The 27,738-nt window shown below is 45.6% G+C and overlaps 1 protein-coding gene across 4 annotated transcripts in view; it reads left to right on the top strand.

Moving 5' to 3' along the window:
- Positions 1–862: 862 nt before the first annotated feature.
- Positions 863–27,738, top strand: part of LOC147251631 (kinesin heavy chain-like) — a 59,906-nt gene continuing 33,030 nt past the window's right edge. For all 4 annotated transcript variants that reach the window (XM_086219450.1, XM_086219451.1, XM_086219449.1 and 1 more), the window contains exons 1-19: positions 863–1,109; positions 6,680–6,767; positions 6,925–6,998; positions 7,270–7,374; positions 7,656–7,704; positions 7,813–7,868; positions 7,957–8,044; positions 9,109–9,233; positions 9,322–9,426; positions 9,700–9,848; positions 9,943–10,091; positions 12,155–12,324; positions 12,418–12,486; positions 12,574–12,780; positions 13,094–13,240; positions 21,193–21,381; positions 22,994–23,111; positions 23,193–23,269; positions 27,625–27,734. In XM_086219450.1, coding sequence (XP_086075576.1) covers positions 975–1,109; positions 6,680–6,767; positions 6,925–6,998; positions 7,270–7,374; positions 7,656–7,704; positions 7,813–7,868; positions 7,957–8,044; positions 9,109–9,233; positions 9,322–9,426; positions 9,700–9,848; positions 9,943–10,091; positions 12,155–12,324; positions 12,418–12,486; positions 12,574–12,780; positions 13,094–13,240; positions 21,193–21,381; positions 22,994–23,111; positions 23,193–23,269; positions 27,625–27,734 — 2,210 coding nt within the window. In that variant the 5' untranslated portion in view covers positions 863–974. The remainder of the gene's footprint in view (positions 1,110–6,679; positions 6,768–6,924; positions 6,999–7,269; positions 7,375–7,655; positions 7,705–7,812; positions 7,869–7,956; positions 8,045–9,108; positions 9,234–9,321; positions 9,427–9,699; positions 9,849–9,942; positions 10,092–12,154; positions 12,325–12,417; positions 12,487–12,573; positions 12,781–13,093; positions 13,241–21,192; positions 21,382–22,993; positions 23,112–23,192; positions 23,270–27,624; positions 27,735–27,738) is intronic.

The following is a 27,738-nucleotide window of genomic DNA, read 5'->3' as shown; positions in this document are numbered from 1 at the left end:
CAACAGATGGGCTTCATGTCAGCTTTTGAGGAAATATGAGAATGAATAAAGAAACAGTGTGTTCATTCTTAATGCTTGTTACTTCCTGTTTGCTGCAGCTTAGAAAGCTGTGAGGGAGACCACAGCAGAGGTTTTCAGGGACTACTGGTTTAAACCAGTGTGGAACCACAGTTCTACAGTAATTGTCCTGTAAACATTCCTACCACATGCTGAATGTTCCCTCGTTGCTTCACCAAATAATATCTCTAACCTACGTAGAACTCTGGATCTTGGAAATTGTACATTCTGGAAATGCATTTGCATCTGTGGAGCAATTTTGTCTGACTTGTAAGGAACCCTAAGGGAACCTTCCTCACCTTGAGAGAATGTTTCTAGTGGTCCCCATTTTGTCACTTCATCACAAGCACCAAGTCATAGACTGGCCCTGAAATCCTAAAGGTAGCTGATTAACGAGCTTCAGTCACTCTGATGAGTAAGAATGACATCAGTCTTATCCACGATCATTCGTCCAGAGTAGTGACATCAGCATGAAATGCATTTTTGTCCTGTTACCTGTTGACGTATGTTACCAAGCAAATTTTCTCCCAGATACTGGAATACTTTCTTGTTTCCCCTGAAAAAACAAGTTAGAAAAGAGAAACTCCTCATCGGCTCATTTCAGTTCCACAAATATTCATAGCCAACAGACAGAATTCAACTTTAGTACACCCTATTGATAAAGAGAATTGTTTTTAAAATTAATTTTTCATTAAATTAATTTCTGCAAAGGAAATTGTAGAAAGATTAACTCTACGGAAGCGTCTTGACTTGGAGACTCCATATCCCAGAGTTCCTTGCGGTTCCCTTGAGGCTTCCAGGTGGGCGTGTCCCGCCAACATCCTCCGAGGTTCCGCGTCCTGAGCATCAGTCGGAGCAGAGAAGCTTGTGTTTTCGCCCTTCTGTCGTAACTGACGTCGGTGCCGGACGTTGTCGGGATGGCGGCGGCGGCGGAGAGCGGCCTCTGCGGGGTGAAGGTGATGTGCCGCTTCAGGCCGCTGAACGACTCCGAGCGGAGCCGTGGAGACAAATTCATCCCCAAATTCAACGGCGAGGACACGGTGGTGGTATCGGTGAGTCCATCTGTGTTCCAGTCTGAAACAGTAGACGCGGTCACACCCTCCGCCTGGAACAAAGGATCAACTGGGTTCCTGTTTATCACCTGTAGAAGATCAGGTGGGACGATTGCTCTTCGCTGATTGGTCGTTTTGATCCGGTCAGATTGATGTCCGGTTGATCCGCCCACGCTAGCAGCTCCCTCCTGCCGCTGCGAGTGTTTTGAATGGACGGTGAGGTGCGTGGGCACCTGCTGCTCTCCTGAGGAAGCAGTAAACGGAGTCAACCAGCGTGACGTGTCCGTCGCACACTTATTTGTTTCATGTAAATGTTTGTCTGACTGTTGTTGAAGAAGATCCTGTACCTGGAGACGTAGTAGTGGTGGTAGTAGTTCGTGTAAATCAGCTCATTCAATGACAGTGTCAGAAAAGTTCAGTGTTGGGATGAAGACTCCTGCAGACGCCCTGCCCCCTCACATGTGACTGGACTTTACTCCTGTGGGGATGCAGTCTTTGTTCTGGTCATGTGACCATCATTTAAATGAAGTCCTCCATCGTGTTTGTCCTGAGACTTACTCGAGGTCCCGTCCTCACGGAGGTTACGTGGCTCTGGCTCAGTTTCCTTGAGGCAGATCAATAATTGACATAATGAGACAGACGGTTGGGTTTGGAGAAGTCGTTAGTAAGTCTCTTTCTTTAACGAGCAGAAACAAAGAACCTCTAGAATCCACATTGGATTTATCCTGAAACCATGACAACCACAGACCCTTTGGCCAAGTTTGCAGCAGATTCCCCTCCAACAAATTGCTGCCATAATCGTCTCTCCCTTTCTGGCTTTAAATTGAGATCTGGGTGTGGCAGTAGTGTGATCACGGTGACCTCTGACCTGGCGCAGATGCTGAAGAGGAGGGGCAGCTGCCACCAGGCCTCTGTTTCTATGGCAACAGGGGCTGCAGGCCTGTGACAATTATATAATGTGATTGACAGCCTCAGACATCTGGTTCATCATCCCCCCATCCATCATTCATCAATCATCCATCCATCCACCCATCCAGCCATCATCCCTCCATCCATCATCCATCCATCCACCCATCCAGCCATCATCCCTCCATCCATCATCCATCCATCCACCCATCCAGCCATCATCCCTCCATCCATCATCCACCCATCCAGCCATCATCCCTCCATCATCCCTCCATCCATCCATCCACCCACCCACCCATCCATCCATCCATCATCTATCATCCATCCATCCACCCATCCAGCCATCATCCCTCCATCCATCCATCCACCCATCCATCCATCCATCCATCCATCATCTATCATCCATCCATCCCTCCATCCATCCATCCACCCATCCATCCATCCATCATCTATCATCCATCCATCCAGCCATCATCCCTCCATCCATCCATCCATCCACCCACCCATCCATCCATCCATCCATCCATCCATCCACCCACCCATCCATGCATCCATCATCCTTGCATCCATCCCTCCATCCATCCATCCATCCACCCACCCATCCATCCATCATCCTTGCATCCATCCTTCCATCCACCCATCCATCCACCCACCCACCTATCCATCCATCATCCATCATCCACCCCTCCATCATCCCTCCATCATCCATCCATGTTCCCCCTCTTCTCCTGTTCAGGGTGGTGGGGGTGGAGCCTATCCCAGCAGCCTTCCCCCTGGACAGGTCACCAGTCCATGGCAGGGCCAACACATAGAGACAGACAACCATTGGCTCTCCCAGCCACGCCTACGGTCAATTTAGAGTCTGGATTAACCTGGTCCCTCTTGATGTCTTTGGACTGTGGAGGAAGCTGGAGTACCAGAGAGAACCCAGCAGGAACAGGGAGAACATGGAGACTCACCCAGAAAGACCCCGTGCTGCAGCCGGGGCTCCACCCACAACCTTCTTGCTGGGGGCCACAGGTTCATTAAATTTACAATATAATACTTCTAAGTTAGTTTTCAGTTGATTATTCACTTTTTAAATGTTTTCCCTTTCAGATATTTTCAGACAATTTCTTCATTCCAGCAGATCAAACTTTCAAGAATTAATATGAGAAGGAAATTTTCTTAGCGTGTGTGTATTCTTTGTGTGTGTGAGTGCGTGTATTTGTTGTGTGAGTGTGTGCCAATTTGTTGTGTGTGTGTGTATTTGTTGTGTGTGTGTGTATGTTCGTTGTGTGTGAGTGTGTATCCGTTGTGTGTGTGAGTGTGTATGTATTTGTTGTGTGTGAGCGTGTGTATTCGTTGTGTGTGAGCATGTCTATCCGTTGTGTGTGTGTGAGTGTATGTGTGTGTGTATTTGTTGTGTGTGTGAGTATGTGTGTATTAGTTGTGTGTGTGTGTATTCATTGTGTGTGAGCGTGTGTGTATTCGTTGTGTGTGAGCATGTCTATCCGTTGTGTGTATGTGAGTGTATGTGTGTGTGTATTTGTTGTGTGTGTGAGTATGTGTGTATTGGTTGTGAGTGTGTGTGTATTCATTGTGTGTGAGCGTGTGTGTATCTGTTGTGTGTGAGCGTGTGTATCCGTTGTGTGTGAGCGTGTGTGTATCCGTTGTGTGTGTGAGTGTGTGTTTATGGGTGTCCGCTGGTCATCAGCAATCATTCTTTTTCCATCTTATTAATTCAGTGCAGACTCCCATTGGGATGTGGTTGCTATGGCAACAATGTGAGACGGTCTCAGTTTTCTCTGAATGTCTGTCAGACCTGAAACTGATAATGAGAACGGGAACAAACACGGAACGTTTCAGAACAAAATCCTCATCGAACCTTACAAAGATGTTCCTTGATCATCCTTCTTCTCACCCCCGTCCTCACCCTAGGTCCTCCTTGCCCTCCTCCTCACCCTCATCCTCCTCGTTCTCATCCTCACCCTCTTTCTTGTCCTTACCCTATTCCTCGCCCTTGTCCTCCCCCTCGTCCTTCTCCTTGTTCATGTCCTCACCCTCCCTCTCATCCTCCCCCTCGTCCTTCTTCTTGTCCTCCTTCTTAACCTTGTCCTTGCCCTCCCTCGGCCTTACCCTCCTCCTTTTTTTCAGTCTTGTCCTCGTCCTCACCCTTGTCTTCGCCATCTTCATTGTTCTCATCCTTTTCCTTGTCCTCATCCTCCTCATCCTCGTCCTCATCCTCCTTCATCATAGCCCTTCTTCTTGCCCTCGTTATTGCCCTCTCCCTCCTCCTTGCCCTCCTCCTCCTCCTTCTCCACCTCTCCCTTGTTCTCACCCTCCTCCAGATGTTCATCCTCCTCCTCGCCCTTGTCCTCCTTGTCCTTGCCCTTGTCCTCCTCTGCTGACCCAGAGCTGCAGCAGGCAGTCAAATGGTGTTCAATAGCGCCCCTCTACTGCATGGCAGTGACAACACTGGTGACTATAAGATTTCGTCAGTGGCAGGGAAAGAGTTAATCAGCGCAGAAGATAACAATGTGTTTGTGCTCGAGTGAAGACTTGAAGTTGGGGTGTCACCTTGACCAAGATGGCTGTGAAAGTTAGTGGGAGTGTGCATTCGGCCTGAGCTCCCTCAGGTGTTGTCAGGAGACAATGAAGTCACATGATGCTTACAGTTGTGAGATTATCTGTGGAGTTAAGAGAACCTTTTCAGAGCCATTGTTTGTGCTCCACCAGACTCACACTGGGATCCAACTGCATCTCTGGATTATGGATGAAAGGGTTGTGAATGTATGCTCAAGTCTCCTGCTGTCAGTCACAGCTTTGACTTCACACACGTGTGTTTGCTAGTTTCCTGGAACATTTTTTGATTGACATGCGGATATTCAGTGATTCTCTGTCTATCTGTGTGGACACTGATAAAACCATCAAACAGACCTCAGATCAGTTTGATGTCAAATTTCCTCTCTGACAGTCATAGTCATCCATCCACTGAGGAACACTACCGCTCAAACAAAATGCTCTTAGCCACTGCTGACGTCACCTAGAGGAAGTATATTTTAACTTTAGTTATTTAATCCTTGTTCTATTCTGCCATGCTCTCAAGCAGAATTATAAAACAGAACAATAAAATAAAGATCTGTTCTTCCCTGTGGCACAAAAGCTGAAAACAATTTACAAATAAGACGATAGAAACTATAAGAAAAGATTTTTCTCAAAAATGATCAAACTAGGCAACTGGACTTTAGTAAGTTGAGTTAGTTTGATCATTTTTGAGAATTACGATGACATGGATGACTGAGAATATTCACAAGTACATAAAAAAAGATTCAATTCCACATACAGTATAAAGAGTATACCACCCTGTTGTAAATATTTAGCTGCATGTGATATTGTATTGCTTCCTTTTTGCGAATGATGAGGTCCTGACAACATCACCGATCTGCGACCTTCAGTTCTCACTGGATCAGTTTGCGGTCAAGTGTGATAGAGCTGGGATGAGGATCAGCTCCTCTGTATCTCAGGTTGTGTCCACTTCAGGAAGGGAACAAGTCCTGACCCAGAGTGGAGAAGTTTAGGCATCTTGGCGTTCTGTTCTCCAGTGAGGGAACTATGGAGCGTGAAGTTGGCTGAAGAGTCAGAGCAGCCAAGCGTTCACTTCATCGCACCGCTGTTATGAAAAGAGATCTGGGTTTGTGGATGCAAGCAGCAGAAATGTGTATCCCTAGAAGGGGGCTGGTGTCTCCTTCAGGGAAAAAGTGACAAGTTCATCGATCCATGAGGGGATCAGACCAGAGACACTGCTCCTTTGCATTGAAAGGAGCCAGTTGAGGTGGTCTGGCCATCTGATCAGGATGCCAGCTGGATGCCCCCCTTGGGAGGGGATCCAGGCATGTCCAGTTAGGAAGAGACTGACCAAGCACCAGGTGGAGGGGCCACATCTCCACGCTGGCCTGGGAACACCTCGGGATCCCCCGGTCAAATCTCGTCCATGTGGCCAGGGAAAAGGCGGTTTGGGGTTAACTGCTGAAGCTGCTACCTCCACGACCTGATCTGGAGAAGCATTTGAAGATGGATGGAGAATATTGCACTTGAATATCAACGGGCACGATGCTGCGTAACCTCGGGGTCGGGTGCCATTAAATGAGTTGTAGATCACCACGTCATTGCCACGTAGGCTCCATCCAGCTCAGCCATGCCTTGGTGCTGGAAATGGTTCAGCCTGAGCAGCTGCCGCAGGCAGAACTGCGAGACAACAATGAACTCAACTTCATCATGGTTAAATCCCAACCACACCAAGGAGACATGAGCAAAGTCATCGTGTAGAAAGCTGTTACTTCGCAGGGTTAAGAAGGCAGCACCAACTACTGATATTCGAATGATGATATTTTAGTTTTTGACATTTTTTAAAGTAAGACAAATTGACAAGTTCACTTAAGGAGACATTTAATTTAATGTCCATCATTAAGTCACTTCCATTATTGACTGTATTAAACATTCTGCTATTTAATTCTCTTAAATGTGAATGATCTATTTTTTTTGGCTGAATTTATGCAAAAAAAAATATCTTTCAGAATATAAATAGATTTTTGACAACCACCACAAATATGTCTGACTGAAAACGGCCCACAGGAAAAATCTTTCAAAAAAAACTACCTGATATTCACTGTTTCCTTTTGCAGGGGAAGCCATATGTGTTTGACAGAGTTCTGCCACCAAACACAGAGCAGCTTCAGGTGTACGATACCTGTGCCAAACAGATCGTCAAAGGTGAGTTCACCTGCTGGATGACCCTCGATACTCATCCACAGCAAGCAGGTAGAGGGGAGCAGTTCGAGGGATGTAGGAGGAGGGAGCGGGGGAGCCAGTGACATCTCAGATGAAATTTGTGGAGACGAGGCTTCAGTCTATGTGTTGTGCTCTCCAGATGTGTTAGGAGGGTACAACGGCACCATCTTCGCTTACGGTCAGACGTCATCAGGGAAGACGCACACAATGGAGGTCAGTAACTCAAGTTCAGAATTTGATGGCTTTCGCTTCAGTGGAATTAAAAGTTTTCCATTTAACAGTTTAATACTGCAAAAAATAGTTCTCAAATCAAAGTGTATCATGTCTCACGAGATTGTTCTCTTTCATCAGCTCCTCCCAAACAGACTTGAGGTCACGGCATCGCCATACACAACGACCCTTGACCCCAGTGCATCTGGCGCGTAGACCTGGAATATTTGGATTATTTTTCATGTAAATACTGTTGCTTATGTTTTTATTTTAGGGGAAGCTCCATGATTCTCAGCTGATGGGAATCATTCCTCGCATTGCCAGCGATATCTTTGACCACATCTACTCCATGGACGAGAACCTGGAGTTTCATATCAAGGTGCTGATGTCATTTTATGAGTGACATTTCTGCCTAAGATTTCTGTCAAGTGGAAATTAGCTCATCTAAGTTTGTCTTCATCTTTACTGCCTGTCATTTCATTTGAGATGGAGGCAGGGCCAAGTTATGGAGCTTATCAGTAACCTCCTTTTAGTTACTGGTGTTTGTGCGACTCTGAATAAGTGCTTCTCAAATATTTAAACTAAAACACAGAAATCTGGTGTCATAAGATTTCCAGGATGAACTGGTGTGTTGATATATTTGATCTGGTTTTTCTGCAGGTGTCTTATTTTGAAATCTATCTGGATAAAATTAGAGATTTGCTGGATGGTAAGAAAATATATGCTGTTACATTTTTTCATGAAATACATCAGTGACAGATATCATCAGTTGTAAAGCAGAAGACAAAAGTACTTGTGGTGTGATTCATGTTTTAAGTGTCCAAGACCAACCTAGCAGTTCACGAGGACAAAAACAGGGTTCCCTTTGTGAAGGTATTTATTCACTTCACATAGCAGCTATAAAAAGTATCAATGCAGCAGTTTTGGTATTGTTACCTTGCAAACACTCTGTTTTGGCCAGGGATGTACGGAGAGATTTGTTTCCAGTCCTGAGGAAGTTATGGATGTTATCGATGAGGGAAAAGCAAACCGCCATGTGGCTGTTACGAGTGAGTCTGTCTGTACTACAATTACTACCTAAAACACCAGTGCCCATCATAAAAATACTGACATTATTGAGATCTTTGTGACTGATTCTTCACCACACTTGAAGTGTTGTAATAGTCGAGTGAACTTTGGATCAATTTTGTGGTTCTGCAACTGAGATATTTTCTCTCTGAAGATGAAATACATCTTTGCAGCTTTAAGGGTACCATGGCTGGGTGCTGGGGCAGAACCCTAAGGAACAGCTTTAATACCATCAGTTCCTTTTAAAGTTTAAAAAAGATACATATATGTACCTTAAATAATCGGCCCTTGGCAGTACAGGAGATAAAAATCATACCTGCTACCCTCTTCTCATCAGATAATACTTCAGATCAAAGTGGCAGCAGTGTCTTTGACAGTTAGACATGAAGGACACGCATGTGTCCACAAACCCAGCGCAGCCGGACGCCTGGTTTCCCCGGCACAAATACACACCGCATCAGGGTAGGCAGGCGTTTCCCCTGCTGGTGCACACGGGCATACTACTGACTACTGCTACCACTACTACTGATACCACTGACACTACAACTGACGACTATTACTACTACTCAGTCTATTACTATTACTGATACCACTGACACTACTATCACTACTACTACAAAACTAATACTACTGACAGTACTACTGATACAACTTACAGTACTACTACTGGCAGTGTAAATACTACCATTACGACTACTACAGATGATACCACTAACTACTATTGACTGGCTACTACTAATAGTACTGACACTACTTCTACCAACACTAATACCACTAACACTGCTGCTACTACTGACAGTACTGCTTCTAATACCTTTACCACTGACACAGCTACTACTGTTTCAACCAACACTACCACTACTAATACTACAGACACCACTAATGGCACTAGTTAAGCTTGTACCCTGTGTTAAATATGTTTAGCATATTTTGATGAACAAACTAAACATGTTTGGACTTGAGTGCTGATAAAAGTGAGACATCGGGACGCCCTTGTGCTTCCTGTGGTGACTCTCCACGTTAACGTGTGTTATACCTCCCACAGACATGAACGAGCACAGTTCTCGCAGCCACAGTATTTTCCTGATCAACATTAAGCAGGAGAACATGGAGACAGAGATGAAACTGTCGGGGAAACTGTACCTGGTCGACCTGGCGGGTAGCGAGAAGGTCATATTGCTGCTCCTCACTCGCTTTGTTATCCTATTTTTCACCTGTCAAATGTCTGTGTCCTGATGATGTCGATATGGCTCCTCAGGTGAGTAAGACTGGAGCGGAGGGTGCCGTTTTAGATGAAGCCAAGAACATCAACAAGTCACTGTCTGCTCTTGGCAATGTCATCGCTGCTCTGAGTGAAGGAACGGTGAGTCTTCGCATCACTTCTCCAAGTGATTCTGTTTGTTCTGTGTGGTAAGTAGTGAAACTAACAAGTTCATGTGATGTCAGATCTTTCCAATGTCCATCGACGGGCCTCTCACATTTATTCAGATTTTAGGATTTTTTTTTCCAGACAGAAATGAACTTATATTGCTAATGAAATACATACTCCAAAGCTGCCTGCATGTTTTAAGGTTCTGATTGGAGTCAGATGGGTTAATAAGTTGGTCATATGGTGTTATGACATCTCATTTTGTAGAAGAGTCACGTTCCCTACCGGGACAGTAAGATGACCCGAATCCTGCAGGACTCACTTGGAGGAAACTGTCGCACCACCATTATAATCTGCTGCTCACCGTCTATTTACAATGAGGCTGAAACCAAGTCCACACTCATGTTTGGACAGAGGTACTGTACAGGAAACCTGGCAACTTCATAAAAAAAGACGTTAATCACAGATACTTACCAAAATAAAACACATGACTCACTTCCTGTGTTTCAGGGCAAAGACCATTAAGAACACGGTATGTGTGAACCTGGAGCTGACTGCCGAGGAGTGGAAGAAAAAGTATGAGAAGGAGAAGGAGAGGAACAGGAGTCTGAACATTGTGATCCAGAAGCTGGAGAATGAGCTGAAACGCTGGAGGAAAGGTGAGGGAAGGGTTAATGATTATTTCCATCCATGTTCTCCCTCTCCTCCTGTTGAGGGTGGTGGGGGTGGAGCCTATCCCAGCAGCCTTCCCCCTGGACAGGTCACCAGTCCATAGCAGGGCCAACACATAGAGACAGACAACCATTGGCTCTCCCAGCCACGCCTACGGTCAATTTAGAGTCTGGATTAACCTGGTCCCTCTTGATGTCTTTGGACTGTGGAGGAAGCTGGAGTACCAGAGAGAACCCAGCAGGAACAGGGAGAACATGGAGACTCACCCAGAAAGACCCCGTGCTGCAGCCGGGGCTCCACCCACAACCTTCTTGCTGGGGGGGCCACGGTGATGACCACTGCTCCACCCACAACCTTCTTGCTGGGGGGGCCACGGTGATGACCACTACTCCACCGTGTCGCCGGTTAATGATTATTATTTAAGTTAAATTACCTTTTAAATGTGAGTTAATGTACCATCAGTCTATTGAATAGCAATTTATGTCAGGACTTTTGATGAAATGGTTGTGAAATGAATTCAAGAGAAAAGTTTCTTCCGGAGTCATGGCACCTGAGCTTTTAGCAACCAACCGAAAGGGTTGCGTGAAAGGCAAAAGCCAGGCCTTAAAAAGCCCAAATAAGCCTAAAGGTTCTGTAGGTGATGAAGAGGCAATTTCATCCAGACTCAGGTGAGTTGAAGAAAGGAGGATTAACACAAGTGTTCCTGTTGGAAGGAGGTATGCGCTTTCTATCCGATAGAGCGATGGCTGCTTGACCCCCTGATTCATCCGATCCACATTAATATTTTCATCTCTACTGGGGAGCCGACGTCTTGGCAGGTCCTGCTTTATTTCCAGGCCTTTGTGAAAACACTTTGTTTTTAATATGTTTATCTCAGAGTTACACTGACTCGCTTGCGTGTGGGGGTGCGGTGCAGTGGAAGGGCTTCTGTTCCAGGCATGTAGAGGTTTTCAGACTTGGGCTGACAGTTCTGACTTCACCCCCCCCCCCCTTCCCTCCTTGCCCTGTCAGTTTGATGAGTATTTCAGAGTACTCTTCTTGTGAAATAGCCTCATAAATCCCATAACTTTGGCCAAATCTTACATTAGAATTCTCATTTTAGTTGAAAAATTTGTTCCAAATCCAGTGATGCAGGTTGGAAAGTGGTCAGATTTATAATTTAGATGTCAGAAGCCTCAGTTTGACACAAAGTCTCCGTCCAGAGATTTCCTCCCCATTGGTTTACATTGTAAGGTGCAACTTTTAGGGCTTACAGAATCTAAATTGTTTGACTTATTACAAAGTTTTAACAACTTTTGTTCAACACAATGTTTCAAGTCATGTATTAAAGTTTGAAGGTGATACATTTATGCCCAAGGAGGAGATAGCGTTGGTTTGGGGTGCAAAATTGACACAAAGTCGTACTTTCATGTCCATATTGTGGACTTCCTGTTGGATTTAGGTCAGAGGTGTTAGCATATGACTTGTTGGTCTTGATGAGACAAATAATTGAGGTTGAGTTCCATGGCTCTATAACATTCCTATGGGCCGTGGCGGCCCTTTTTAGATACCTAGGTGGTGCTGCGGAGCACATTTTATCACATTTTTCACCAGACCTGATGTGCGTACCAAATTGGTGAGTTTTTGAGCAGATTTAGGGGGTCAAATTGAGGTCTTAAGTGGTGGAATAATAAAGAAAGAAAGAAACAGAACAGATACAACAGGGTCTTCACACCCTTTGGGACTCAGGCCTACTCAGTACCCACCCCCCATCACTGTGCTCTCCTTAACATGGTCTCTTATTTATTTATATCATTGTAATTGCTGCAGCTTGACACATTCAGTGTATGATTATAGCAAAGAGGGGTTTTAATACCTCTGATCTTGTTATTGAGACCATGACTCCATGGAAACATGTTGCCATTTTTACTTGATATGCAGCCACCTTCTAAGGAGGGCTGTTTGTCTTATTTGTCCTTTTCCTGATTTTGTTGGGCCTGCATAAGATTATCTTAAGCCCAAGAACACAACTTTATTACTCAGTATTTTTTTCATGTATCACCTTGTCCAGGTGAGTCTGTACCTGTGGAGGAACAGCTTAGCAATCGAGGCAAAAAAAGCAGCTATGAAATGACGGCCGGAATTGACACCTTGATCCCGCCCCCCATCCCTCTGTCCGATGAGGAGAAGATGCAATACGAGACACTCATCACTGACTTGTACCATCAGCTGGATGACAAAGTCAGTCTCACCTGTAGTAACAGCTGCAGACCAGGTCAGTCTCACCTGTACCATCAGCTGTGAAACATGAACTGGCTCGGACTTGTGTTTCAGGATGACGAGATCAACCAGCACAGTCAAATGGCAGAGACACTGAAGCAGCAGCTCCTCGATCAGGACGATGTGAGTCTCACCTGGTTTGAATTTGCAGTCTCCACAGACACCTGCCAGCCCCTTAAATTCAGCTGTGTTTTCCATTTGTTCCTACAGCTGTTGTCATCCAACCGACAGGACTACGAGCGCCTGCAGGAAGAGCTTTTGCGGCTGCAGGGGGATAATGACTCAGCCAAAGAGGAGGTGAAGGAGGTTCTGCAGGCATTGGAGGAGCTTGCTGTCAATTATGACCACAAAAGCCAAGAGGTGGAGAACAAGAGCCGCTGCAATGAGCAGCTGAATGAGGAGCTGGCACACAAAACTGTGAGTCCAGCACCAAAAGTGCAGGCATTGATGCATTTTCATTCCTGGACCCTAATTACCAAAACCTTTTACAGATCAAAACGAATAAAAGTCAAAAATCTAGTTGCATGTCCTCTGAATAGATGTCCTATCTTCAGAACTGGGTTCAGACCCTCAGAGAGCAGACCTGCTACCGTATGGACAAAACAGACTCAGCTTGACTTGACTTTTTTAAGCTCCTTATGGTCTTGTCCTCATAGTTGTTGTAATTCTGGTGTCTGTAAAACTCTATGGTCAACACTGGTTGCTGGTAAATAAATACTGCTTTATTCAGGTGAGTCTGGAAGCACTGCAGAGAGAACTGTCCTCCCTCCAGGAGCTCAGCTCTCATCTTAAGAGAAGGTCAGCAGAGATCCTCAGCCTTCTGCTCCGAGATCTCAGTGACATCGGCAGTGTCCTTGGAACCACTGAGCTCAAAGCGGTAAGACTCAAACGCCTCAATTACTGCTGCATTTCAAAACATGTAAGAAGCACAAGATGTGAGGTGTAGCTGTCACTCATATGTGTTATCAGTGGGCTGTGTGGGGCTTTCATCCCTCTACTTTGTCAATCAGGCTGGTTTTTCAGATCCCTTCTTATTCTTTGCAGGCAGTGGTGGTTTCTTCATGAAGTTGCATTTTCTCTGCCTTGTGACCATAGGGGATTACCACTGAAAGAATGGGCCTCGTGCAAGAACGTGTTTGGTATTTCCGTAAATTTCCTGAATGCAAGAATCACCCGACATTTGTATCACCTGGGAATTCTCAGAAATGAGTTGTGTAAACGTTATTAATCCCACCTGTCCTAAAGGAATGCTCCTTCACCAAGAGAGCATATTAGCATCTTCGTGGTCACAGTTAGAGAGAAGCTCCATTTATTCATTGGCTCAGAAAAGAACTGAAACTGAGATCCTGCTCTCAGAAATAGATACCAACAACATATATTATTTAGAAACCATTGATTGAGGAATGAGACCTGAACTGCCACCACATGTGTGGGACTGCTGTGAGGACACACATAGAGAAGATACATCTTTATCCTCTCTGCTGTAATGCAGCTGTAAGCTGGTAGAATTGCACTTGTTCTACACACACACACACAGACACACACACACACACACACATATATATATATATATATATATATATATATATATATATATATGTGTATATATATATATACACACACACACACACACACATATATACACATACACACATATATATACACACACATACATTATATATACAAACACACACATATATATGTGAGAGAATATATATACCGTAAATTCTGGACTATAAGCCGCGACTTTTTTTCGACGCTTCATGCCCCGCGGCTTATACTCCGCGTCTACTCTGCGTCTTATACAAGGATTTTACCTTCACCCTGGGGTGTGGCGGGCAGCGGCAGCGGGCAGTAATTCCCTATTGTTCCTGATGGCAGCTCCAAGTACCGTATTTAGGGAAATTCCTAGTCAAATGTTATGGTAATTTCTCTAAGTACTGTACTTGGAGCGTCCAGTCCATGCCGCAGTGCAGTGTAAAAAGAGCATCACACGATATTTTCAGTCATTTGTACTCACCCTCAAGATGGAGAGCAGAAGAAGGAATGCTTATGATGCAGCTTTCAAGTTAAAGGCAATCAATCTGGCGGTTAAAGATGGAAATAGAGCTGCAGCACGTAAGTTTGGCATAAACGAATCGATGGTGAGACGCTGGAGGCGGCAACATGACGAACTGACCCAATGCAAAAAGACGACAAAAGCTTTCAGAGGTCATAATAGCAGATGGCCCGGACTTGAAAACGCTCTGGAAGACTGGGTCAAAACACGAGAACGGGCGGCCGAGGTGTTTCCACCGTGCACCGCGGCTTATTTACCGGTGCGGCTTATACGTGTACAAAGTTGATTTTTTCCCTAAAATAAGCATCTACGGCTTACATAACGGTGCGCTCTATCGTCAATTTGGCAATTTACGGTATCCACTATATTGCCAAAAGTATTTGCTCACCCATCCTAATTATCAGAATCAGGTGTTCCAATCACTTCCATGGCCACAGGTGTATAAATGAAGCACCAAGGCCTGCAGACTGTCTTTACAAACATTTGTGAAAGGATGGTCGCTCTCAGGAGCTCAGTGAATTCCAGCGTGGAACTGTGATAGGATGCCACCTGTGCAACAAATCCAGTCGTGACATTTCCTCGCTCCTAAATATTCCACAGTCAACTGTCGGCTGTATTATGATGAAATGGAAGTGTTTGGGAATGACAGCAACTCAGCCACGAAGTGGTAGGCCACCTAAACTGACGGAGCGGGGTCAGCGGATGCTGAAGCGCATAGTGCGAAGAGGTCGCCAACTTTCTGCAGAGTCCATCACTGCAGACCTCCAAACTCCATGTGGCCTTCAGATTAGCTCAACAGCAGTGCGCAGAGAGCTTCATGGAATGGGTTTCCATGGTAGAGCAGCTGCATCCAAGCCATACATCACCAGGTGCAATGCAAAGCGTCAGATGCAGTGGTGTAAAGCACGCCGCCACTGGACTCGAGAGCAGTGAAGGCGCGTTCTCTGGAGTGACGAATCACACCTCTCCATCTGGCAATCTGATGGAAGAGTCTGGGTTTGGCGGTTGCCAGGAGAACGGTACTTGTCTGACTGCATTGTGCCAAGTGCAAAGTTTGGTGGAGGGGGGATTATGGTGTGGGGTTGTTTTTCAGGAGCTGGGCTTGGCCCCTTGGTTCCAGTGGAAGGAACTCTGAATGCTTCAGCATACCAAGACATTTTGGACAATTCCATGCTCCCAACTTTGTGGGAACAGTTTGGAGCCGGCCCCTTCCTCTTCCAACATGACTGTGCACCAGTGCACAAAGCAAGGTCCATAAAGACGTGGATGGCAGATTCTGGTGTGGATGACCTTGACTGGCCTGCACAGAGTCCTGACCTCAACCCGGTAGAACACCTTTGGGATGAATTAGAGCGGAGACTGAGAGCCAGGCCTTGTCGGCCAACATCAGTGTGTGACCTCACAAATGCGCTTCTGGAAGAGTGTTCAAAAATCCCCACAAACACACTCCTAAACCTTGTGGACAGCCTTCCCAGAAGAGTTGAAGCTGTTCTAGCTGCCAAGGGTGGACCCACGTCATATTGACTAGGAATGGGACGTCACTAAAGCTCATATGTGAGTCAAGGCAGGTGAGCGAATACTTTTGGCAATATAGTGTATATACAGAATATTCTCTGTAACACTCACTGACCTGCTGTGCATTCATACAACATAGGTGACTTACGCTGAGTGCGAGTGGTGTGTGATACCCCAAAATAGACTGGTATCAATCAATAATACAGGGCAGTATCACTGATAAGGTTGCTTTTTACTAATTAAAGCAGTGTATGTACTTTAATGTGGGGTGGAGCAATATGTCATGATTTATGAGGTGAAATATACTAAATCTCCATACAGATTTGCGTGCAGCCTGTTGCAGTCACTCCTGCTTCACCTTCTAAACTTTCTGTTTGTTTAGTTTAATGTTATATTTCTCTTCTCTTTTTCTTCACATCTTTATTTTGCCTATTTATTTTCCCACCAAACACGTTAGTTTGGAGAATTTATGCCATTTTGTTCCCTGTGGGACTGCTGTTTTCTGAAACCACAACACAACTATTCCACATTACTATTACTATTACTATTACTCCAGAGATCAGCTGATTGGCCTGAGGCCGGCCAGCTTTGAGGTAAAAAAAATGATATCCCAGCAGAAATCTGGAGGAAAACACACCGGGGATACCGAGGGGTTAAAAATCAATGGAGGAAGAAGGAAGGGATGAGACAGAAGAGACTTGCGGAGAAGAGGAGGTTTAAGCCATGTCTCCCCTCTATCATCACGGGGAACGTGAGGTCCCTGGCGAATAAGATGGACGAGCTAACAGCACTAGCCCAGGCTGCACCAGGATGTTCCCAACGCCAACGTCTCCGTCAAGGGCTTCCAAACGGTACGGGCTAACTGAGATTGCACCAAGAGCAGTAAGCACAAAGGTGGGGTGCTTGCTGTTCTAGTTAACAACAGATGCTGCAATCCTGCTCACATCACTATTAAGGAGCTTATTTGTGGCCCGGATGTTGAACTGTGCGCTGTTGGACTCCGTCCGTATCATCTGCCCAGGGAGTTCTCGCACGTTGAAATTGTGGCAGTTTATGTTCCCCCCTCGGCCAACCCGACATCGGCGACCGACATCATTCACTCTGCAATAGCCCAGATTCAGACTCAACACCCGAGTGCATTCATTGTCATCTCGGGGTGACTTCAACCACATCACCATGGACACAGCATTCCCCACATTTACAGTTTGTGAGCTGCCCCACCAGAGAGGAGAGAACCATTGACTCTCCTCTCCCCTCCCCTCACTTGGAAGGTCAGATCAGAACTTGTTCGCCTCGGCCCCTGTTATGTGCCCTTGGTGAAGAGGCATTCTGTGATCACGAGGACCCTAAGGAGATGGTCCACTGAAGCTAGCGAAGCACTGCAGGGCTTCTTTGAGGTGTCAGACTGGCAGACACTCTGTGAGGCGCATGGTGAGGACACTGATGGGCTCACAGAGCAGATCACTCACTACATCAACTTCTGCGTTGACACCATCGTCCAACCAGGGACCGTCCTTTGCTACCCAAACAACAGGCCGTGGGTAACAAGTGACATCAAGGACACACTGAATAAAAAGAATTGGGCTTTCAGAGCTGGCAACAGACAGGAGGTGCAAAAGAAACAGAGGGAGCTGAAAACGAGGAGGCCAAAGAGAGGTAGAGGAAGAAGCTGGAGTGGAAACTCCAGGCAAGGCAAGGCAAGGCAATTTTATTTGTAAAGCCCGTTTTCACAAACAGTTTGTCTCAAAGGGCTCCAGCAGAACAACATGAGAGAGGTCTGGAGAGGCATGAGGACCGTCACTGGTTTCAGACCAACCAGCCGAGGAGTTGAAGGCAGTGTGGACTGGGCGAATGAACTGAATCTGTTTTTTGACATATGATACGGTGACCCAGGCTCACCCCCCCCCCCCACAGACTCCTCTACCGCTGGCCTGCAACAAGCACCCACTCCACTCTCTCTCCCTTACCCCTCTCACAGTTCCTCATCTGCCTCATCTGCCTGTGATGACCCTCCTCCCACCTCCTCCCTGTGCCCCCATACTGACTGCTCCCTCCAAAATCACACCTCCACCCCTCCCCACCTATCACCTCCACACTCAGCATCACGCCTGATCATGTAAGAAGACAGGTGAAGAAACTCCACTCCGGCAAGTCTGCAGGTCCGGATGGGGTGGCCCCCATGGTCTTCAAAGCCTGTGCCCCCTAGCTATGTGGAGTGCTTCACCATGTCTTAAGCCTGAGCCTTAGTCTTCAGGGGGTCCCCGTGCTGTGGACAACGTCATGCCTCGTTCCTGTGCCGAAGACGCTGCATCCCAGTGGCTCCAAGGATTACAGACCTGTGGCACTGACATCGTACATCATGAAGACTCTGGAGAGACTCATTCTAGATCAGCTCTGGCCCATGGTCAGACAGCAATTGGACCCCCTACAGTTCACAGAGCAGCCCAGACTTGGAGTTGAGGATACCATCATCCATCTGCTCCACCATGTCTATGCACACCTGGACAAGCCTGCGAGCACTGTGAGATCATGTTTTTTTATTTCTCCAGTGCGTTCAACACCATCAGGCCGGCTCTACTGGGTGGGAAACTGACAGCGATGCAGATGGATACCCTCCCCCCCCCCCCCCATGTCCTGGATTGTGTATTACCTGACAGGCAGACCTCAGCATGTGCGCCTGCAGCACTGTAGGTCAGACAGGCTAATCTGCAACACTGAGGCTCCCCAGGAGACCATCCTCTGTCCCTTCCTCTTCACCTTGTACACCACGGACTTCAGGCACTGCACCGAGACGTGCCACCTTCAGAAATTTTCTGATGACTGCAGTAGTTGGATGTATCAACAAGGGCGAAGAGACTGAGTACAGGGCTGTGGTGGACAACTTGGTCAGTTGGTGCGAGCAGAACCATCTGCAGCTCAGCGTGGCAAAGACCAAGGAGCTGGTGGTGGACATGAGGAGAACTAGGGCTCCGGTGTCCCGTTTCCATTGTAGAGATGGTGGAGGATTACAAGCACTTAAGGGTGTACTTGGACAATAAACTGGACTAAAAACACTTACGGCCTCTATAGGAAGGGCCAAAGTCGCCTCTGTTTTCTGAGGCAGCTGAGGTCCTACAACATCTGTCAGACAATGCTGCAGGTACTTTCTGAGTCTGTGGCGGCCAGCGCCATCCTCTATGCTGTTGTGTGCTGGGGCAGCAGACGAAAGGTGATGGATGCTGTGGTGGAAATTTTATGCTCACTGCTGGTGAATGAGGAAATAGAGACCTCTGCCGGCCAACAAGGTTTTATTTTCTTTGCAAAGAAAAGGTCTGATCAACACATGAGCGGTTAAGGTGAAGAAAAGACCCCGAGTATGGGGAGACATGAACATTTATACTTGAGGAACACCCCCAGGTGAGTTTCACATCCTTGCTGCGGAGGTCGGCACCTCCACAGTTTTTTCTCACCATTCTGTCTGCAGTAGTGTTGATACCGACCCCCTGGATGTGTCTCACACCTGGAGTAAACAGTGGGAATTTGCATTTATTGTAAAGACAAAGGGACTTGGTAGCTGGGTGAAACTGTGATTGGCATGAAAATGTAATTACAAGGTCTGGGTCTTTGCATTTTTAACACATACACAGAGGCTTGATATATTTAAAAGCATGAGTTGAGGTATTTCAAGTGTTTGAACACAAGGAAAATGAAACAGTTACAGACACTGACAGGCTTAATAAACTTATCCACAAAGCAGCAATGTTGTAGGAGGGGAGCTGGACTCAGGACGGGAGCAGTGTCAGAGAGGAGAATGTTGTCCAGGATTAGAACCATTTTGGACAACACTTCACATCCTCTCTATTACATGCTAGGTAGGAGGAAAAGTATTTTCAGCCAGAGATTCAAACTCCCATGTTCCACCACTGAGCGCCACAGGAAATCATTCCTGCCAGTGGCTATCAAACTGTTAACTCCTCCCTCTAAGATGCAGCCCATCTTATGGAGTTGTTTTCTCTGTTAAAATTGTGCAATAAAACAAATATCCCATTCATGAGTGTAAAAATGTAAATATGTACAAAGATACCTCCTTATCTTCTTGATTTTCTATTCTTTCTTTCTTATACATTGTTTGTATTAGTATTTTTAAGATTGTGTTTCATTTCTATTGATCTTATTTTATCTGTATCTTCGATAGGTTACTTCCTCCTTGTTTATCTTTACTGTGAAATGGAACCCTGCAATCCAACAATTTCCGGAAGGGATTAATAAAGGATTTCTGATATCTGACTTTCATGACCACTAAACAATTTTGTGGTTTCCACTGTTTAACAGTTAATTGCCATCATGATTATGTCATGTCCATGCATGTAGTGGTGGTTTTTGTTTGCCTTGTGTCTACCTTGTCTCGTGGCTTCCTTTTTTATTTTGAAATTTAAATCTCCTCTCATTTCAGGTAACTTCCCTTCCCCGCTCTGATTGTATCCACCTGTTTCCCATCACTTTGTGTGTGTTTGTGTAGTCTGCGTTTCCCTTTTGTCCAACTGTACCACACCGTTGATCCTTGCCACGTCATGTTTGTATTTTGTCTATGCTTGTCTGAGTTTGTATTCCTTTGATGCTTTGTCTTAGTTTGTTTTGTTTTGATACTTTGTCTAGCCAGGTTTAGATCAGTGTTTTTGAGTTTAGTAGTTTAGCCTTTTTCCTCTCCGTGAGTGACTTTTATTTGTACTTTTTATATAAACTTTGTCAATATTGCTCCTTGCCTCGGGTCTTGTGTTTGGGTTCTTGCCCTTGCTCAAGTCATACTTCTAAAGTGGATTGCAAACTCTTCACATATGGAGATGGATGCAATGTTCATGGAATTGTTAAACTGGGTTAATTAAATGGTCCATAGTTAAAAACTGGAGTTTGGGATTATTAAGGGTGTCAGTACTTAGTTTTGAGCAACATTGTTGTTGACAATAACAACATGCAGAGTGGACATGTGCTTGTGGATTTCAGGAAAAACAGCACTGAGCCCACAGAGCTGAAGGGCATTGGCCAATGTTCCACAGTGTTAGTGAGCTGCAGCAGTCTGAAATCAAACTCATACTTTCCAAGGATTTGTTATGACATACAAAGGCAAGAAGGAAGAGCTTTTGCTCAAACATCGCTTCAGTGTGTTTTTTGTGGATATCACATCATGTGACTTTTTCATCTGGTCTTTGGTTTTATTCCTAACAATAATGTTGGTAGGTCCAGTCCTACTTATAAGCCCATTTGCTTCATGTTTCCAGATGACAGAGGCAAGTGGTGCAATGGAGGATGAGTTCACCACAGCTCGTCTCTACATCACCAAGATGAAGTCGGAGGTAAAATCTCTGGTGAGCCGCAGCAAACAGCTGGAGACTGACCTGACGGAGAACCTGTGCAAGATGGAGGCCAACGAGAATGAGCTGGTTTCCTGTCAACTCCTCATCTCACAGGTAAAACTTTGAAGTAGGAATTTCAAAGTTCAATTGTATGCAAGATGAAGCTGCTGATATATTTATTTTAAATCACAAAGCCTATATCAAACTGGCCATTGTTCGATCGCAGCAGGCCTCCTCTGTTGTTCCAGCATGGATGAGTGTGGGTGGGGTTACAGCAGCATGTCCACAACCCCTATCAATTTCAGCATCCATTTTCTCACCAGTGGTTGCTCATCTTCATTGGAGGGGGCCAGCAGAAAGAGGTTAAGCACATGTGTTGTCACACTTTATTTCCTTTCACTTTCCCAGGGACTGCAGACGGAAATGAGCAACTAGCTGAATGTGGTTTAAGGAGATTAATGTATTTTGTTTTTGGTCCCTGATGTAAAAAACTTATTAAACTGAACATGAATTGGAACGCCTCTCCCCATGAAACCTCCTCGGCCAACATTACAATCGCCGTAACCAACAGTTTTCTTTGGCATGCAGGTGGATTGTTGTCAGCTCTTAGTATGGTTGGTAGGGACAGCTCAGCTGGATGCCATTTCAAAGAAACAGCCCAAATGAACATGTGGCTGCTCAGCTGGTCATGACAGTTGAACTTCCTTGGTAGCTCATAGTGCCTCCCTTCTATCCCTGGGGATTTTCCTCATTGCACAGACTATATCTCGCGCAAGCTTCCCCATCTTCTGCAACATCCAAACAGTTAGCAAACCATCATTTGAGCAGCCCATTGCTCCACTTAGGATGCCCTAGATTATTTTTTTGTTTACCCCACGTCTTGATCGTGATCTGCTTGTCCAGACTGTTCATGAGAGGCTTCCTGATCTCGTACTTTTATTTCAGGCTTTCTCTTCCTCTTTAGGCTTGCCAAGTCATTGAGCATCCTTTGACAGAGCCGCAGGTTTAAATTTCATATGGTGGTTTGGTTCTTGTTCGAACGGACTGTGAAATCCATTCTAACAAAATGAAAATGACACAATTATGGTAAAAATCTTAAGTGGGCAGCATGGTGGAGCAGTGGTCAGCATTGTCACCTCGCAGCAAGAAGGTTCCGGGTTTTAGTCCTGGCTCGGGCACGGGATCTTTCTTCCCACCGTCCAAAGACATGCAATTTGGGACTAGGCTAATTGATACTCTTAATTGACCATAGGTATGACTGTGAGAGCCAGTGGCTGTCTGTCTATATGTGTTGGCCCTGCCATGGACTGGTGATCCATCCAGGGTGAACCCTGCCTTTCGCCCGAAAGCTGTTGGGATAGGCTGTAGCCCCCCGCGACCCTTAAGAAGAATAAGCTGAAGAAAATGGATGGGTGGATGGATCTTTCTTAAGTGTCATCTTGACTTGTTTTACAACAGAATATCCACCTGTTAACCAATGCCACTGCTAACAGCTAAGACATTTCATCCTGTTACCCGCTCAAGTACATCAAGGCCACCAGTGCTTCTCACCCCCCACCTGTAGAGGCAAATATTCACCAAGCCTCAGTCTGCTTTTTTGGGGGGTTAACTTTTCCTTGCCCTTGCCAGCAAGGAGAAATAGATTGAAACCTATGAGAAATGTATTGATCTAGATGTGCTGTCTGGGAAAAGAGGCCAGGATATGAACTGCTTTTCTTGTGTGTAGCACCAGGTGAGGATCGCCTCTTTGACTGATGACCTGCAGAAGATGGAGCAGAACAAGAGGCAGCTGGAGGAGAGTCAGGATGCTCTGATGGAGGAAGTTGCTAAACTACATGCTCAAGGTCAGCAGGATCACCAGGTTATCATACACTAATACTTTGGGAATGCTTGGTAACTCTGTTAACAGTTCTGTTTGTGTCTAGGTCAAATGCATGAGGTCACAGTGATGGACAAAGAGAAAGAACACATGAGCAGGCTGAAGGACGCTGTGGAGATGAAGGTACCCTCCATTCAAAAAATCAATGCCTCCTATTGAAGATGTACTTTCAAACCTTATAAGCAAATGTTCCTCAGATGGGAGGAACTTATGTGTTTTGGGAGAAAAATTGAGGAAATGTTGACCCTCATTCATGAAATGCTTAATAACATTCAATTTTAGTTTTGCTGACAAGAAGCAAGACAGGCTTTGTAACTCCTTGGTGAAACTCCATTTATGGTCTAATGTTGCCAGGGGCTCACAATAGATGTGCGGGGGGGGGGGGGGGGGAGGAGAAGAGGTGAATCAGTTGTGTTGCAGTCAATATGACCAGTGATTATTTTTTTGGAGAAAAGTTGCCAGCACTGTGTGAAATATATGGCCTTTGCAGTATTTATGAACTCTGGTTTATATCAGAGTGGCACATGACAAAATAAGTGACTCATGTGCACCTGGATGCTGTAGCACCACACCTGAAATCTATGGAAGCTGAAAGCACTTGTGTCAAGCAGTTAGATAGAAATTGACTGCAACATCAGATAAACGCTTCAAATTGAGTTCTTGTTGTGTTGTAAGCATGAAAAGAAAGCCAGCCAGCAAGCAACTTCAGAGGAACAGTCTTTACTTTGCTTGAATCAGAACAACAACTACAGAGTATATGCAGAATGCATGAGTTGCATGGATGACACTGCTACCTACTGGCATGATTTATGTGTGCAGGCACAAACATCTATATCATATATCTCTCTTTTCTTTAAGAATTATTCCTCTCATGAAAATACAACACACAGTGAACGTTTAGCTGTGTCAACACCTCTATAGTAAACAACCCTGCATAGTAAGTAATTATGAAATAAAAGAAACTGAAATTAGCTTCTGAAGATCTCAGTATTCCTTAGAATCTGTAAGCTACTTTTCAGTGAAAAAATAATACATCAACAGTGACACATTTGTACCGTGATAAATTTTCAATTTTCTGTAATCTTGTGCTGATTGGAAAGAGCTTTATGTGGAAAAATGTTAATTGGAATTTTCCATAACATCATAAATTGTGGGGCAGCCCGGTGGAGCAGTGGTCCTCACCGTGGCCCCCCAGCAAGAAGGTTGTGGGTGGAGCCCCGGCTGGAGCACGGGGTCTTTCTGGGTGAGTCTCCATGTTCTCCCTGTGCCTGCGTGGGTTCTCTGTGGTACTCCAGCTTCCTCCACAGTCCAAAGACATCAAGAGGGGACCAGGTTAATCCAGACTCTAAATTGACCGTAGGCGTGGCTGGGAGAGCCAATGGTTGTCTGTCTCTATGTGTTGGCCCTGCCATGGACTGGTGACCTGTCCAGGGTGAACCCCGTCTCTCACCTGAAGGCTGCTGGGATAGGCTCCAGCCCCCCGCAACCTTTGACAGGATAAGAGGTAGAAAATGGATGGATAGATGGATGGATGGATGGATCATAAATTGTGAACGTGTAACAGTCCATAAATCACACCACATTCTGCCTCTTTTTTAAAAAGATAGCAGTCAGGTGGCAAAATCTCCCAGCCATGCAGCTGGCTGAATCTGCCTGCAACCCCATTGGGGCCTAAGAGGTGGGTCAGCAGGTGGGGCTGTCTGAGAAGGCACATAAACATATTCTGGCTGTACACAGGTACTGGTTGTGTACACCTCAGGGGAGGGGAACTTGCAGGGGACAGGTGTATGGTGTTCCATACTTCATCAGAAAGTTCGTAGGTTGCCTGGCCTTTCTGAGCAACAACCCAGAGGGGCTTGGTGTCCTTTCTGTATGATTCCTGGCTTCCTGATCCGAACACAGAAACCACACTGAAACTTTGGAGACTGTGCACCTCAATGTTCATCCACATAGTGCTTTACTTTGGCTTGTTTCAGAGTCACAGTATGTCTCACCCAGTGAGGATACCACTGAATACCACCCAGTGAGGCCCAGGAAGGATTGTAGGGCCGTGGTATCACGAGGGGGAGGAGCCTCTGTTATAGCAGTAACATGGTCTGGGTTGGGACGGATGCCTGAAGCAGAAATAACGTGGCCCAAAAATGGAAGTTCATTTTTCCTGAATAGGCACTTCTCCACATTTAATTTCTGTCCACTGTTGTTCAGTCGATACATTACAGCTTTGAGTCGTGTCTCATGCAGCATAGGAGAATCGGCACACACAATATCATCTAAGTAACACTGTACACCATTCAAACCTGCCAGAATCTGTGATGTCATCCTTTGTAATGCACTCACGGCTGACACGAGACCGAAGGGGACCTTAATGAACCAAAAAAATCCATCATGAGTGATAAAACCAGTAAGGTCTGGGCTCTCAGGGTGCAGAGGTACCTGATGATATGCATTTTTGCAGGTCAATAGAGGAGAATACCTGTGCCCTTGTAGCTCATGAAACTCCTTCTCAGTGTATGGCAGTGGATGGCTGTCAACAACCACAGCCTTGTTGGGTTCACGTAGATCTGGATATAGCCTGAGCTGACCCAACTTGTGGTACTCCTATGGGAGAAACCCATGTGAGGAGTCAATGCGTTCAATGACACCATCCTTTTCTAGTCTCGGGAGCTCCTGGGACACTGCGTAACGGATGGCAAAAGGCAGATGATGTAGCTTTTGCTGCACAGGCTTTTGTCATGTATGTCGCCGTCAGTTCCAGACAACCTAGCATGGGCACAGGTTTCTTTGTGTACATGGTCAGTGTTTGTCTGGGCTTCAGGAGAGGGGTGTGGTTGAAGTGGCTCTTTTACATGTGCTCTGGGAGAATAGATACACCAGACCCTGTATCCATCATCAGATCAGCAGTAATTGTATTGCCACGTGAAGCCCTCATTGACATGAATTTACTGCTCAGTGTAGTATATACTCAGTGTGGTAGCATCATCTTCTTCAACTAATAGCACTGTGACAGAGCCACTGGAAACTTCTCCCACATTGCATGAACCAGTTCTGTTCCTGCACAATCTGGCAAAATGTCCAGGCTTATTTTTATGTCGGCATGAGACTGATTTGGCTGGGCACTTGTAGTAATTTGCCACGTGTGTTGAAGAGCCACATCAGTAGTGTGTCTTACCAGCAACCGTTGAGGCGATCAAGACAGCAGTCTTTGGGGGTGGTCTGGGAAAGTTGGAGGGTTTTTTATTTTTGCTTCCCACCACAAAAAGTAGTCCCATTGTCAAAGTCTTTGAGTGTAAGTTTATCCTCAAGCAGCAAGTGCTCTCTTATCTGTGCATGGGATGTTTTCTCCACAATTTGGTCCCTTATCATGTCCTCAGATAATGTTCCAAACTCACATGTAACAGTTAGGTCCCGCAGGGGAGCTGCATACTGAGCTGTGGACTCACCAGCTTGTTGAGCTCTCTGGTGAAACTTATTTCTCTCCGCGACGACATTCAATTTGGTTACAAATAATGTCTTTAAAGCCTTTAGTGCATCTTATTTGAAATCACAAATCGCTGGCAGTGTGTAGAAGATCCACTGGGCCTCCATGCCGACCGCATGTATTAGCAAAGCACGCTTACAATTATCCTCCACTTTTTCGGCCAGAGCAAGCATGTAGCTATCAAACATGCGAAATCCATGCTTCGAAAGGCACCATAGGCTCACCTGGGCTTGGAAAAAATGCAGGAGGTCCCAAGCAGAGCCATCCTTGTCACCAATATGTTGTGTTGTAAGCATGAAAAGGAAGCCAGACAGTGAGCAAATTCAGAGGAACTGTCTTTACTTCGCAGGAGTCAGAAGAACAACTACAGCGTATATGCAGAATGCATGCAATACATGGATGAAACTGCCATCTACTGGCATGATTTATGTATGCAGGCACACGTATATACCGCAGTTCTTTGTCGAACCAAATCTGAGCTGTGACTACTCTTTTGAGAGCCATGGCAATCAAACACAATAAAGCCCGGTCTCAGACTGCAACTCTATACTCACTCATCATCCTCGAGGACGGCAGAGAAGACTAGAAGACAGTTATGATGTGCAAATATCATGCAAGGTAGGCCTTAAACACTTTCACACAGTTCACTGGCAACTTGGTAAGTACTTGGTTCAGTTGAGGCAGCTGGAACAATGTCCAGCATTCTCCAACTACCCTTGACAACCTAGAACTTATGGTGGGATTACTACTGATTGATATAGCAGGCTTTTGAGACACTTGCAATATTTCTACATCAAATTTAATGTAAATTAGTTTAAGATTTCTAGACACACACTGAAGATCACAAGGCCTCCTTGGCAGGGGTAATGACATTTATATTTGACTCCTGTCTACTGGGTGTGGAAATAGGCAGCTGGTCACTAAAATTTTAGCTATATGTCTTGAGGAAAGTTAAGTTAAATGAAGCAGTATAGAAATGGATGTGTTGTGTGTTCTATAGAGAACTCTAGAGGAACAGATGGAGAACCACAGAGAGGTTCATCACAAACAGCTGTCCCGCCTCCGAGATGAGATTGAGCAGAAGCAGAGGATCAACGACCAACTCAGAGAGTAC

This window comes from Aulostomus chinensis, chromosome 12, assembly GCF_037954235.1.
Source record: "Aulostomus chinensis isolate RoL2024-O1b breed Wild chromosome 12, RoL_Achi_v1.0, whole genome shotgun sequence".
Taxonomy (NCBI): domain Eukaryota; kingdom Metazoa; phylum Chordata; class Actinopteri; order Syngnathiformes; family Aulostomidae; genus Aulostomus; species Aulostomus chinensis.
Note: the sequence above shows the minus strand (reverse complement) of the source record. Positions and strands in the feature narration are given on the sequence as shown.